Source organism: Purpureocillium takamizusanense, chromosome 3 (genome assembly GCF_022605165.1).
Source record: "Purpureocillium takamizusanense chromosome 3, complete sequence".
Taxonomy (NCBI): domain Eukaryota; kingdom Fungi; phylum Ascomycota; class Sordariomycetes; order Hypocreales; family Ophiocordycipitaceae; genus Purpureocillium; species Purpureocillium takamizusanense.
In genome coordinates, this window is record NC_063070.1 from 2,421,910 (window position 1) to 2,436,577 (window position 14,668).

The following is a 14,668-nucleotide window of genomic DNA, read 5'->3' on the forward strand; positions in this document are numbered from 1 at the left end:
GCAGAGTGCCATGCTAGGTAGTCGAAGCACGGCTGTGAACTCCCTCTCAAATGCTTTGTCGACTTTGCCTACTCTAGACCTCGCATCTACACCCCCTAATCTGCACTTGAAGGATGCCTTGGTTGCTGGCAGGATGTCGCACGGAGGCAGCTACCGTATTGCCGTCGTTATGTTTGACACTTGGTCTGGGCAAAGTGCCAGCCCACACGATCACGACGTTCGCTTACCTCTCCAGGCCGGGTAACTTGGCCTGAATGCGCCTGTTGCCAAACAGCTTGCACACTTCACCTTGCCCTTAGGATCGTCACTGCGAATAAGAGTCGTAATTCGTATATACACTATGCTCCTCGCATGCGCTGCCTCGGAGACCGTGTTTCCGGGCACACTTGCGTGCAATACATGCATGGAAGGCGTGCAGACACTGCTCGAGGAACAAGATGTCAAAAAAGGTATATACGCCTCCCATCACATGGCTGTTGACGCCAAACTCCGAAATCTTGTGATCATGCCCGCCATCATAAGCGAAACTTTTGGGCCTAGTGCCAAAAGACAGTGCGTTCGCCTGTAACCGAACGAATCCGTTCGTCGCAACTTGAATATGCATTCCATAATGTCGTATTCCTTGGACCTCAGTCCTCTTTATGCCATGCATCCGCCTATGCAGGGCCTTCGTCGATTATCTCCCGCACCTCGTGCTCATTAAGCAAGACGCGCTTCCCGAGATCCTCGGGCGGCTGGCCATCACGTATCGCGCCAAAGTCGAGAATCTATAGCAGGGTTAGTCTCGTGTGGTTGTAAAGCGGCTGTCTCGCCCTCATACCTCGACGTAGGTGAGCTGGTCACGCTGGACAGCAGCCACACATCTCCGTCCGTCAAACTTGACCTGCCAGACGCCGCTCAGGTCTGTCAAGAGATCCTGCACGCACTCGCCAGTGCGTACGTCCCACATTTTAACCGTCTTCTCACTGCCGCTAATGACCTTTTGGCCGTCGTGCTGAAAGCACGTAATGGCACCAGTATGCGCCATCAGCGTGTGTCGACACCGGCCGTTCTCGGGGTCCCAGATTCTCAGCGTCGAATCAGCTGCGGCTGACACGAGTCTCTCGTCACGCAAGTCCAGGAGTCCAACCAGTAGACTGTGGCCCTCGAGAGTGTGAAGACAAGCGCCCGTCGCCAGATCCCAGATCTTGACGAGTGAGTCCATGGATCCAGAAATGCAGCGGTTGCGTTCGTGGTCCAGCACTACCGAGTATACCTTCTGGGAGTGACCACGAAGGACGTGCAACGAGTCACCCGTGCTAATGCGCCAGACTCTGACGGTGCTATCGTACGACCCGCTCACGAGCGTGTCGCCGTGGGCCGAAATAGCGCGAACCGAGTGCAGGTGACCAGGCAAGGCTCGAATAAAAAACGGGCAGTCCGTCTCTTTAGCGCTGGGATTCGAGGTGGTATATCTCCGAGATCCGGTGCCGGGCAGGCGCCAGACGCGGAGCTGGCTGTCGCGGGAGCCAGTTATGATGAGTGGTTGCGCCGGCTCCATAATGGGCCGTCCGGCCAAGTCCCTGCCAGTCTCGGTGGGCATCAAGATCTGAAGGCAGCGCACAGTACTAGTGTGCCCGTAAAACACCTGCTGGCAGAGACCCCTCTCAATGTCCCAGACGCGTACTGACCGGTCCGTCGAGCCGGAGACCAGGGTGTTGCCCTCGTACTGTAAGGCCCACACGCCACCCTCGTGGCCCTCGAGCTTCTTGCGGAGCTTGCCCGTCTTGGTGTCGTAAATATGTATGAGCGTGTCGTCACTGCCGGTGATGATCTTGTCGTCATCAAACTGCAGGCAGGTGATGACGTGACGGGGATGGGCCGCAAAGGCGACGTGGGCCGGCTTCACATCACCGCTTGTCCAACTTCGGCGAATCATGTAGTGCCGACGATATAGTGACTTGAAGAGATGGAGCTCTCGCAGGCTGGCGAGGCCGAGCTGAGGATCCGGAACGGCGGCGGCGGCGGCGTTAGCGGCGGATAACGGGCCCTCCGACTTGTGCTGCTTGACCTCCACCTGGCTTGTAGACTCTCGAGACGTAACGGCCTCCTGGGTGGCCGCACGTCGCTTTGATCGCTCCGATGCCGAGTAGCTGTTGAGAGCACGCTTGCGCTTTGATGTCCTCGACTTGGGGGCTTCGCTTCGCAGGTGTTTCGTGAGCTCAAAGTCAGACGACGTCAGGCGGCCGTGCATGCTGAGGTCCCTCTCGAAGCCTGCGGCACCCTCTGGGTCCTGCCAGCCCCAACCCTGGATGATGGCCTTGTTGAGCTCGCCAGGCGGTAAGGCAAAGCCGTCGCGGTCGAAGAGCTCCTTCCAGCCAGTCTCGTTACGGTCCACGATGTTGCGCCAATGTTTCGACACCTGTGCGGCGCGGCAGAGGTCTCGGCAGTCGAGGTACGAGAGGACGTGATATGCCAGCTCGAGCGGGAGCTGTCGGAGGAAGTCGGTCTTCAGGGCCGGGTTGACAGCGCCCGCAACGACGCGCAGGGTGGACCGGTTGCATCGACGCAGGAACTGATACATCATGAACGTCTTCATCTCGGTCGTCATCGAGTCAAAGGCCTCTAGAAGGGTCTGCGTATCCACGACGACGGGAGAGGAGGCATCTGCGTGCTTGACGAGGAGCCTGTCGTCGTCGTCATACGCCATCAACTCCATAGCATCATTCTCCTGCTTCGTCTGCGAATCATCCATCCACGAGCTTTGGTCCGTCGCCGTCTGCAGTGTGGACGGGGCTTCATCGTGATCAGTCGACAGCAGTTGCGAAGCGGCCAAGGTCGGGGATAATCTCGGACTAGGAAGACTGGCGTCCTGGGCAGCTACGACGTCGATGGCGGGTCGGTGTTGGAGGGCTCGCACGGACTGCTGCAGCGACTCGTCGGTGTCGTTGAAGGGTTCGGCGTCGGCATCGGCATCGGTTATAGGGGGCGTGGCGACAGTGCTGCTGAAGACGGTGTGTGAGTCGCTGCCCGAAGGGCTTGCGGCGTCGCAGGGTCCCGGCTGGGACATGCTTGGAGTGGACTCTGGAGGCGAGTTTTGAATGCGATCAAGCTGCACCGAGCGTCGTCGAGACGGTCGCTCCGACGAAGTACCCATCAAATCTGATGTGTCGGGGGTCGCAAGGAAGCCAGAGGCGGCGCTACGGAGGGGGCCGCGGCGTTGGGTCGTAGCTGTGCTCATGCCACTGGTGTCTCCTCCATTGGCGGTCGTGCCGCCCTGGACGATGGAACGTCGGAGCTTATCTGTCACGGCGTGCAGGTTAGACGAGCGAGCGAGCCGCTGGGAAGGTCTGGAGGGTGCGGCCACGGCGTTGGATTGTGAGACGGGGGCACTGGTGGTTGGGGAGTCGGCCACGCTGGCACGTGTTTGTCGCGTGCGTCGGGGACACGCATCGGAGGGCGAGCGGGCGGGCGGGCGGGCGGTGATCTGGGACGGCGTCTCGTGGGCAAAGGGCTCAGACTTGACAGCCGTAGGGGTAACGGCACCGGTATTGAGCTGCTTCATCTGATTAAGGAACATCAGCATCAACAAACAGGAGTTAGGGGACAACCTGCAGCACCGCGCCATTGCCGGCTCGGGACGGACTCACCGGCCTCGCCATTGGCAGTGCGTCGTCTGGGACGTCGCCGGCAGCGTCGCCTTGGTCGGAACCGGCTTGATCGTGGGCCTTGCCCGACATATTGTACTGGAATTGCAGCAGTTCGGGGGGCGTCTCCTTCATGGCCAAGGGGTACTCCTTGGAGTCGAGGTTGGCAAGCGGGGTCGGATCGCGGACGAAGACGTGCGGAAACTTCCTTGTCAGGCGGGTGGTGGTGGTGACCGTCTTCGTCTCGACGCACTCGCTGACCTCGAGCTGGAAGCGGCGACTGGGCTTCTGCTGAGGCTCAGCAATACTGACTGAGAGGGTCTGGGCGCTCCTCGGACGCCGGGGCTCTGCAGCCTGGCCGGCAGGTGAGGGCGAGGGCGTCATCGGGGGCGGCGGGCTCGGGGCGAAGAGGGCAGACAGAGGAGGCGTGCCGTGCCTGCCGTGGAGCCGGCGGAAGGGGGAAGAGGGATGGGCGCTGCAAAACAGCAGGCGACGACGGGGGGCACGGAGACGAGATAAGACGAGCGAGGACACACGAGTTCTCTCGGCTCGGGCGACGGTGAGAGAGTCGGGCGAACGTGGCACGCAGGATGCAATAGAGATTGATGGAAGAGGAGGAGGGAAGCGCGTGAGGCTCGCGCTGGCCACTTGCCGCTGGAGCGGAGGGAGAGGAGGTGGATCCCCTCTCCCCCGTCCGCTGCGAGCGGCGTCGGCGGCGGCGGCGGCGGCGGCAGAAAACCTGAACACCCGCCCTGGGTACCATGCATGGGCGGCTGGACACGCCGAACAGGAAGGCGGGCAGCGAAGGGCCCGCCCAGTAGGCGCTCCACTGCGCCGCTAGCGGCGGCGGAACGCTGCCCTGATGGATAAAGCCGGTGGGCAAGATAGCGCTCTGGAGGTGCTGTAAGGTTTAGTGCCCCGGGAGGGCTGGCTTAGTATCTAACCAGGGGTGCCGTGCCTTCCTGATGCCTCGGTGTGCGAAGTTCTTAGTACGAATTGTGACATTATACGCGACGGACACGCCCGTCAAGTCTACGCGTGCTTAGCGAGGTATTTACTTACCTTGTTGATCGGAGGACGCACTACCAAGCATATTGCGATGATTTACGACTTATACCAACCTGACGGGGGCGGCGACACAGCATTTACTACGAATTATAGGCTTGGGCGGGCGTTTCTGCCCGTGAGCCGCGAGCCCGTCCCCCACGCGAGATGTGCGACACTCAGCACAAGGCCCGGCTTTGGTGCGATGCAAGGCCGTGGCCAACAAGGTGTGCCTACCTACCGTCGCTCAAACGGCCCCGGATGCCTGGGCCAAGTTCAAAAAATAAAAATATCAGGCCCTTTTTTGAGTGATTCCCCCCTTCCAATCCCTGAACGCCACCAGGTGGGCGACGGTTGCAAGTTTTGCGGGGGGCGACTGAGGCGACCCACAAACCTGGCGCAGGGCCACACTCAACTGGCCTTGGTCGCCGCAAGGCAAGGCGGAGGTGGATACCAGGTGGGAAAGGGGGCGCAGAAGCCCTTTGATGGACTGCCGCCCGGCTTCAGCCTCCGGCATCGAAACATGCGGTACAAAGTACGTACCTGATGAGTAGTCGACGGGGGCGAAACTGCCCTGTTATTACCTTGCCAGCTGCCACTTCCTCCTTCTACCACGAAGTACAGTGAGGGATGCACCACACAGCCGTTGCTGCCCTGCGCAAATCTCGTCTCTCTCCCTTTCGACCCCGAACCCGAAAGTTCTTCGACAGGCACAAGACGCAATTCCATGATGCCCATCTCGCACGTCGCACAAATGCCCCGACAGGGTCCGGCGTGGTTTGTCCTTCATCAGGCTGCTAGACGACAGCCTGTGCCCTCTTCACGGATCCTTATTGGCATGCATCATCCCGAGAGGCACAAGCAGCAACAAATGGACCCCCCGTGTCAGCATCGCCACAACCAGAGCCACGTCCACCTCATTCCATCTTGGCCCGATCGATGGGAGGTCGGGCACAAGCAGTCGCAAGCTGACCAGTGAGACAGCCTGGGCGACTTTCCATGCTCGCCAGTTGTCCACTGTCAGGGCACGATATCGTATGTTGAGGTGCCAATTCTGCCTTTTGTTTGTCGGGCGCCACCCGTGGCAGGGAGGGGAAACTCGCCATCGCCAGCCCGTCGGTAGCGAGATGCGGGATGTGGCCCTCTGTCCGCGCCGTCGTCTTTTCTCCTCCCTCGGCTCGCCGCGCCAGACGTGGCACGAGATGGGCGGGCGCGGCACGGCACGTAGTAGTGCATGCGATGCCGGCGCCGCGCATACACCTGTGTGCTGTTCGGCTGTATATTGGATGGGGCATGCGCGCGCGCGTGTGTGTGCACACCTCTCTGTATGTACGAAGTATGTGTGTGTACGGCAGAGTGCCGCGCCGCCTGTTCTCGGTGAGCCTCCTCAAGTTCGCTTGCTGTTGTCTAGGACAGGCAATGCCAAATCCGTCCCTGCTGCCGCCGCGCGACAGCAGCAGCCTGCGTGATAGTAATCAGCCTGACTCACCTGACCTGGGGCGCGCTCCGTCTTGTCTCTCGCAAGGCCGTCCCGGGGACAGAATACCCCTCTTGTGTCTTGAACAGAGCCCTCGTGGGAGAGCGCTTAACTACACACTTGCTGGCCCGTTCCATATGGTCGGCCACGGGTACGTCTTTCGCCAAAACCTCCCAGCCATCTTAGGTATTTTGGTACAGCTACGATCTGCTGGGGAGGCGACCTAGGACTAGCCCTCGTTGCTCCAAACATTGCGTCGCACGAGCAGTAGCCGCCATCATTACAGCGCAGAAGCAGGTGCTCACGCGCGCCGTGTCATCCACATTTCAAAACCTACAGTACAGTACGGAGCATGTAGTCGTACCATACCTAGGTCCGTATACTGTATGTATGCAAGGTCTCCTCGTCCTCCCCCCCGCACTGGCAGGCACCCAGGTTCTTTCAACACCAACCAACATCACCGCCCAACCACATCACCACCCACGCATCAATTTATACCAGGAGCAACTACCATCTGTCGAGCAAGACGGCCGCCATGTGCCGGCTCGCCGCTGTTGACCAGCCGCCGACTCCTCAGTATTCGCCTAGGATCGCGCCCCCCCCCCGTCCACCAATCACGGCGAGCCCGCTCGGCGCCGCCTGGGAATGTTTCTTCGTTCCCGCCGCCTCGGCCCTGGCCGGAAAAGATGACAAAAGCGCCGAGCACCCCTAACCCTAGACCAGGCCCGTGGTGGCGGAACAAGCCGCCGCGGTTCTTCTGGAAGGCCAATTTCGCCGTCACCCTTGATTCATTCGAACCCACACGGTTCACTTGCTTGCTGTGATGGTTTGTCTTGTGCGTACTTCGTGTTCATTTCGTCGTCGACGCGTGGGTCCAGGGTATCCATGCGACTGATTCACCTGCTACCGTTTTATCACGAGCGTTATTATCACATCGCGTCCCCTGCCTGTTTCAGACTGGGGAAGAGTTAGCTCGAGGTCTTGATTCGGGCTCTTCTAGCAAAGCGTGGGCAGCCATGCTCGGCGTCGCCACCATTGACCGACTCCCACGTCAGGTTTTCCTCACCTCCCCGCCGTGGCTTGCTTCTTGTCCATGCCGGCCTCACCATGACGTCGCGCCTGGGCGGCACCAACCGTGGCGTCCACGTCGCCGCCCTCAGCTTCTCGACGCCCAAGTCACGGATGCCTCCATTGCCCTGGCCGAGTAATCACAAGATTTTCCCATCAAGGGCGCGCTTCTCGGCCCCTCCTTCGATTCGGCAGTGGATTGGGCCACGCTGGTGTGTACATGTAGGTATCCGCCCCAGACTCGTACGACGATAGCCTGCTGGTGCCCAAGTGCCTCCCGATGTCACAGTCGTCGTCGTTCATGCCGGATGTAAAAAGCCTCTTCGTAGTGCTCACGTTGTCCAACCCCGCCATGTCCAGTCCCAGTCCCTTATTCTACGCAATGTACACAGGCATCCGGCTGCCGAGAAGCTCGCTCTTGCTCACCTGCACGTCCTGCTTGTTGAAGTCGTGCAGCATCAGCCAGCATATCATCCGGAAGACGAGCGTGCACCATACGTCGTCGTGTGAGACGGGCTGGTTGGCCAGCGTTTCTGGTTTCCGCAACGGCGGCGGCGGCGACGGGCCGCCGCCCCCGTCCATGTCGTCGTCGTCGTCCATGCCCACCAAGACCATGTTGTTGTCGTCCGACTGGAGGTCCGCCTGAGCCTCCGCCTCGTCGGGATGAATCTCGTTCTCCAACGGGCTTGGCACAGGCCTAGTGTCGGCCGCTGCAACCATCGCCGGCGGGACAATGCTCGGCGTCACCGTCCCCGGGTCAGTCTGCACGGTCACGCTGGCGTGCGTGCCGCCCGTGCCCCGCTTCCTGAGCCCGAAGCCAGGCGGCGCCGGCACGTCGGCGGCCACGCTCGCTCTCCGGCGCAGGAGGCCGCCGCCGCCGCCGCCGCCGCCACTCCCGTCCTGGCCGGTGAAGCTTGCCCTCCGGTTCGACGAGTCCCACGCCCGGGGAATGACCTTGCATCGGATCACTTCGAAATACACCTCCATGAACTTGTGCTGCCTGAACTCGGGCGCCTCTTCGTTGATGTCCTCAAAGCGCGCTTGCGAGAAAGGGAGCCCCACCATGCTGTGGTAGCGAGAGTTACCGGGCGATGGGGGACCGCCCCCCCTGTCGGGGACCAGCAGCGACTGGGTGTCGGAGCTCCTGTCGTTGCCGTCGTTGAGCAGCTTCAGAACCTCCTGTATATGGGACCGGAGGACGTCCTGAACAATCTCGCGCCTACGCCTCTGCTTCTGCGTCTCGACGCCGTCGAGCTGAGCGCGAGAGGGTCTCTTGTTGCCATGGGATAAAGAGCTCTTGTGCGCCCTCGGCGGGTGTGTTGGAGGGTCGCAACCCTTTTCCTTGGCCGTCAAGACTTCATCGGCGTCATCCAATGCATCGTGAAGCGCCGTGAGAAGCAGTAGTTGGGAAGCTGCATCTCCGTCATTCTGATGGTCCAATATCGTTTCGATGTGGGCAACGATCCGGCCATATATGGTCTCATTGCGAGTAGCCCCAGGCAGGTGAACGGCCGAGAAGTCTCTGTAAGCCTTCAGCACCCCCACTAGAGAGAGTGATCGCTCGTCCCAACAGTCGAAGGTCGGGTTGGGTATGTACGTAAAGTAGCTCTTCTTGATGTGGAACGTTTGGCTCAGCATGCCGAGGATCTCAAACGAGACTGCGACGTGTCAGCATGTCTGATGGTCAGATGTCAGGCAGGGATGGGCCATCATAGCTGACGTACGTGGGAAGAGATGTGCCGTGGTGCCATCTTCATTCAGATAGTACTGCACGGTGTTCTTGTTGCATCCAATGACGACCAGGGTCTCGGCAACCTCTCTCCTGCTGGCCATTTGCAAGGAACCCAAGTTCTCGACCTCATCGCTTGGGGCGCCGAGCCGCCGCTGATCAAACGTCTCGCGGTAAATGGTGGGCACGTGGCCAAAGCATAGCTCCTTGATGTAGTCGACGGGGATCACGCGGTTGTACTCGAAGCGGCATTCGCCATACACCTGGAAGGCGAACATCAAGCCGAGGTCGCTGATCCTCTCCCCCAGGACCATGAAGCCGTTTCCCTCGCCGCGGTAGCGATCCCGCCGGCGGTCAAACTCCTTCCAATAGACGCCGAGAGCGGCCATCATCTCGATGAGATGACATATGGTGGTGGTCGCGTACGGTTTCGAGACGGACGACGGCATCGTGTCCCAGCTCCTGCGCTTGCGCTGCAGCGCCACGGTCAGGGTATGGCTCTCTTGAAGCGAGGGGGCCTTTTGTGGCAGCCCGTGCTTTTCGCTCAAGTCACTGCGCCGGGCCAGCTGCTCGTAGCGATTCTGCTGCCACTCAAACGCCTTTGCTTCCATTCTCTGCACGGCGTAGAGGAGCGAGAGCCACGAGGCACGCTCGTTGTCGGCTGTGTGTATCCTCTCCTTGAGAGACCTGAAGTGGTACGCCTTGCGCAGGTCCATCTCGTCGGCCGTGTGCGTCTCCTCCATGCTCTTCTGCGTCCCGTCGAGGAAGTATATCGGGGCGTCGAGGATAGGCCCGTCCTTATTGTCCGGGGGCGAGACGAATATGACGGGCGTGTCGAACTGGACCTCGAACCGTAGCTCCTCCCAAGAGAAGCGCCGTGATTTTGACTTGGCCCACGCACCCATGACCTTTTCGTTGCACTGCGAGTAGCCTGACGCCGAGGCATAGTACTGCTGGAGCACCTGCATGAAGGTCGCGGACAGCGCCACGACGGAGACGATGAGCGCCACCACGGCGACAATGACCTCGTCGCTGCCACCCATGGCGACTACCTACTTCGTAGGTCGCGGGGAATCCGCGATAATGGCCTCCGCGTTTTGTGTGTTTGTCGCTGCGCGTGTCGATGCTGCGCGTTTCGTCCCAGATGGGGGGTGTGGTTTACCGTCCCGGGGGCGACTCGCACTGCCGACTCGTGCGTCGTCAGCGTCCACGTAGCACAAGGGTTTGTGCGAGTATCTCTCGCATTCGTGTTTCTCCCGTGGCGGCCGTCGCCGATGTTTGCAGACGCCCCGAGAAATCTAGGTCCAACCGGCGCCAGTCGTGTGCATTGGGCGTTGGGCGGCTCTCTTACCGCGGAGTGTAACGCGTAGCAGGAGGCACTGCGATCAAGATTCGAGGCTTTGATCGCATGGTCGATGATGACCTCTGTTGCTCATCCTGGAATATGGGACGGCGGAGAGGGGACCTGACCTAACCTTGGAAGCACTGTCGACGAGGCAGACCCAACCGACAGGGGTATCAGCGCCTCAAGCTGCGCCTCCACGTAGTGGCGGCTCCAATTGCGGTGCAACAAGGGGGGCCGCAGTGCGTCGGGAGCAGCCGTGCATCGGCATCGGCACGGGCCTGCGTGCGTGGCGCCTGTCTTTGAGTTGCCGCAGATGAAGGGACAGTACGATAGGGTATGGCGAAGCTCTATCGAGCTTGGATGCTTGTTGTCGAGTGCCAAGCACCGCCGTAGGTTTTCCTGTGTGTCAGATGGCGGCGCCCAAGCTTTGTGCCAGAAAGGGGACAGTGTGGGTGCACATCACTTCACTCGCGACTCCGCTTGTCTCCGCCAACACGGATCATCAAACGATCCAGGATCAGCCGTCGGTGGTTATTGCCAGCTTTGGCGGACGGAGCGATTCTTGCGAAGTAACTCCGGACACTCAAGAGTCGAAACGTCTGACGCGGAACTGTAACCCACCCTCTGACTTCGGTTCAGCAGCGATTATACGAAGCACTGCAATCCCCCTTTGATCGTTCAGAAGGACACGGCATGACACTCCTAAGTCCTAAGCTTGAAGCCGTACCCCCAAAGTCATGACCAAACCGTGCTCAAGCGTTTGCTGAATGTACAACAGCAAATAGAGGCAGCTTCAACATATGTCCTCAATAAGGAAACAACCCGTCTACATCTCGCGTATTATTTCATCTGAAAATACCGCCACGGCAGCAGCGCTAGGTATTGTTGACGTGCAAAAAGAGCTCCACTAGAGGTAGACGCAAGAGCATGAAGCAGCGTAGGCGAGTTGTCAAAGCACGAGTGCCAGAAACTTGTTGGCGCTTTTACTGATTCGAAGAAACGAAAAATAAAATAGCCTCCATACCGTATAGCTATTGAACGCCTCTAGTTGTCAAAAGCTCAAGGCTAGAAACAATCAGATTTTGCCCTTATGGGACCTATCCGCCGCCTGGCCGCGTCCGGCGGTGTTTCTCGCTACATCCACCACCATCGCGACGTGATGGCAAGTGGCAATTAGATCCCCCTTGTCATCGAAAACTACTTGCTCCGCGTCGTACCTCCCGTTCAAGATGGCCTTGGTCGCGATCCGCAGGCGTAACCACTCCACGCCCTCAGGGGGCAAGCGCTTCCGCACATCAAGACCCATGGAAACGGTCGGAAACCAGAAGCCCTTGTTCCGCGGGAAGGAGTCTGCGGGAAAGGGCCCGTCGCTGCGAGGCTGGCGGTAGTTTTCGACTATGAGCGGCGCCGCGGCATCCGCAACGTAGCCCAGTGACGTGGCGACGAAGCGACCGTCCGCCTCGTTCGCCAGTCGAATCCAGAGATCCATCGTCGCCGCAGGGAGGAGGGGTTTGGCCGCGCGGGGCACGTAGTATTCGAGGTTGTGCAGCATCGGCAGCTGGCGCATCAAAAACGTCTGCATGCGCGCCCAATGAGGGTCTTGTCCCAGCCGCACCTTGGAGAAGTCGATGGGCGGCGGAGGCGACGGCTGGACCGTCCATCCGGTTTGGAACGACACGCCGGCCTCGTCATCCATGTTGCGGTTGGTCACGTACGCCACCACCTGTCCGCGGTCCCGGCTCTCGGGAGCGACCCATGGGTGGGACGGGACGAGGTCGACCTGGTGCAGCGTGATGTGCAGAACGGACATTGCGCGGCCCATCTTGACCTCGTCAACCTTGAGGACACCGCGCCCGTGGGATGTCCGCGACAGGAACTGCCAGTGGACGGCGATGGTGTCGGGCTGTCCTCGCGGCGTCATGTGCGCCTTGGCGACTTGTAGGAAGATGGAGGCTACGTACCCGCCATTGGGAACTTTATCGTTGATGCAGTCAGCCTGAGTTGGCTATCAAGTGGTCCGTGTCGTAGCGGACGTGCACATCTCCCGGTGTCTGGTGATAGGGAGTGTCTTCGCTGCTTGCCTGCGCCCCTGTGCTCGCACTGGACTGGGAAGGGCAAAGGGTGGTTCATACCTGCAATCACACAAAATGCAGGATTTAGATTCGCCTCGTAGGTGGTGTCATCCAACCGTCTCACTGTGGACGCATGTTGCAGCGAGGCTGGGATGCCGAGCTCGGTGAGAGATGAGCCCATGATGGCGCAGATGGAGGTGCTGTATCGGGCAATACAGCCGGCCGTCTAGACTTGCTAGCTGTGAGCCAGATGTGCTTCGCTCTTTCCCTTTCCGGATCTCGTCGTCGTCACCGTCACCTCGCTATTGTACGTACGGCATTTAAATGTGTATATGTGTGCGGGCGTGCGTGTGTGTTGGAGCATGCAAAAGCCAAGTGTGTGGACTTCGTGTTAGATGGGCACGTTGATGCTCGTACTAACTGCACGACGATTGAGGCTAAAATTGGGCCGAGGTAAATGTTCAGCGTCAACAGGCAGAGGCTCCTGCCTACCCCGCCGTCTCCATCTATCGCATCGCCATCTTTGGCACCAAGACCCTTAGTACTCCGTACTTGCAACTGTCTGGTCCCGAACCCACGGTCGCTTTCGAGACGCGTCGCAGCATGAGCAGTACAGAGCCCAGCTACAGCATTATTCTATTCTAAACGCTGTCGAGACGGTACCCTACAAACATATGCTGGCAATGCGTGCGTACTAAGAAAAGCTGCCACCAGATCCTCGGGACACACTTTGCTCCCACTTTGTACCGCCGTTACTTGGAGCTTGCCACTCCAATACACGTATATCAGGAACGGAGGGAAGCCGGTATTTCAAGGAGGTCAGTGGCATCGACCTAAAATAGCTTCTACCCACGACTTAGAGCCTGCGAATGGCATGCCGGTGCTGCGTACATATCAGCCGGTGGGCCCGCGTTCAGGAACCGTATGGAATCTATGGATTGAGCATGACCACCAGCCGATCCTTTTGAGATCCTAAATCTCACATGCACCTTCCCATGCCCAACCCGGCAACGCGGGCGCCAAGCCATGTGGGCTCCTTGTACCTGCCGCTTCCTCCCTCCGAGATGCGGCGGTAAATGTCATTTGCGCTGGGGGCACGTCGACCCGACCGCGTCAGACACGCTCTTCATTGTGCGCATCTCGTTCAAGGCAGACGGCCAACTGACCCTCATGTCCAGTCAGCGTCCAATTGTCCCTGCCATACCCGTGTACCCGACCACATTACCGATGACCAATTAGAAAATGTCCAAGCTGATCCCAATCGTCCGGTATACGTCGACCACGGCTTTATGATTCCGTCGCTTCTAACACGCCACAAGACGACATATCGTCAGCCATACGCCGAGTCTCGAGCTCGCGTGGGGCTACATCCCACAACGCCATTTACACAGGGTGAAGCGCTTCTCGTCAATTCACAAGGTGACATTACGGGTGGTGGATTTACAATAGTGTATTTCTGGCGATAGGATGACTGCGGTGAGTTGGGCTGGAAGACTTCTCGGGAAGCGAGCGGTGCCAAGTTTTGTGGGTTGGTCAGCCTCGCCGTTGGCCGCCTCTTTCACTGATCTCTCTCTCTCTCTCTCGCCCGGCCACCTATATAGCTGCTCTTCTTCCTCCATTTATAGCCCATTAAGAAGCTCTCTTCATCAGCTGTGCGCCTGTGCCCCTTTCGTCACCGGGTTTGGCGTTTCAAGGTGGGCGTTGGAACAAGCCGGAGTGACAGAGGCTCGGATGATGGCCAAGGAGCTCATCGAAGCAGAACGCATATGACTGAGTTCAGCAGCTGGTCGGTTTGTATGAGGCAGAATTACTTTCCAAAGGCACGTGGAATACTCTCTACCTCGGACGTTGGCGCTTGAGACAGCTTGGACTGCGATGTTCACCTGTTTTTTTCTGCACGCAGCTTATTATTTCGCACCAGATGTCTACTACTTTTGGTACAGCTCTACCCCTGTCAAGACTTCCTGAGAAATGCTTGTACGCATCTCGACTGGAGCTATGCGGGGCAGAGGATCCCAGTTGACATGCAGCGAACTAGAGACCTGTGACTTGATGTTCATGCCCCTCAGTCAAGTAATTCTTCATGTCTCGTCAACTTGAGACGAATGAGCTTAGGGTTCCCCGAGGCTAGCGCCGCGCCGCGACTTGTTTCTATTGTGCATGAATTGTAACATTTTATTATTCAACACCCAGCTACAACTTACATTACTTAGCGATATGGCTGGTGTCTGTGCCGAACCCATCCGTCACAAGCGTCTTCCATTTGTTGGGTCCAGATCTGAAGAATCTCTTCAGAATATCTCTGCA

The 14,668-nt window shown here is 59.0% G+C and overlaps 3 protein-coding genes across 3 annotated transcripts; all 3 read right to left on the reverse strand.

Moving 5' to 3' along the window:
- Window positions 1-216: 216 nt before the first annotated feature.
- On the reverse strand, window positions 217-4,242 carry CDC4 (SCF ubiquitin ligase complex subunit cdc4). The gene is made up of 3 exons (XM_047985539.1): window positions 3,630-4,242; window positions 821-3,544; window positions 217-767 (listed from the first exon to the last, which is right to left on the reverse strand). Exons 1-3 carry the CDS (start codon window positions 4,008-4,010, stop codon window positions 657-659), a joined length of 3,216 nt encoding a protein of 1,071 aa, XP_047841516.1. The 5' UTR covers window positions 4,011-4,242; the 3' UTR covers window positions 217-656.
- Window positions 4,243-6,584: 2,342 nt separating this feature from the next.
- Window positions 6,585-10,676, reverse strand: JDV02_004333 (uncharacterized protein). Its single transcript, XM_047985540.1, has 4 exons — window positions 10,296-10,676; window positions 8,940-10,126; window positions 7,214-8,873; window positions 6,585-7,104 (listed from the first exon to the last, which is right to left on the reverse strand). The coding sequence occupies exons 2-3, from the start codon at window positions 9,985-9,987 to the stop codon at window positions 7,591-7,593; spliced, it is 2,331 nt and encodes a 776-aa protein (XP_047841517.1). The 5' UTR covers window positions 9,988-10,126; window positions 10,296-10,676; the 3' UTR covers window positions 6,585-7,104; window positions 7,214-7,590.
- Window positions 10,677-11,303: 627 nt separating this feature from the next.
- Window positions 11,304-12,756, reverse strand: JDV02_004334 (uncharacterized protein). The gene is made up of 2 exons (XM_047985541.1): window positions 12,422-12,756; window positions 11,304-12,263 (listed from the first exon to the last, which is right to left on the reverse strand). Exons 1-2 carry the CDS (start codon window positions 12,540-12,542, stop codon window positions 11,365-11,367), a joined length of 1,020 nt encoding a protein of 339 aa, XP_047841518.1. The 5' UTR covers window positions 12,543-12,756; the 3' UTR covers window positions 11,304-11,364.
- Window positions 12,757-14,668: the final 1,912 nt, after the last annotated feature.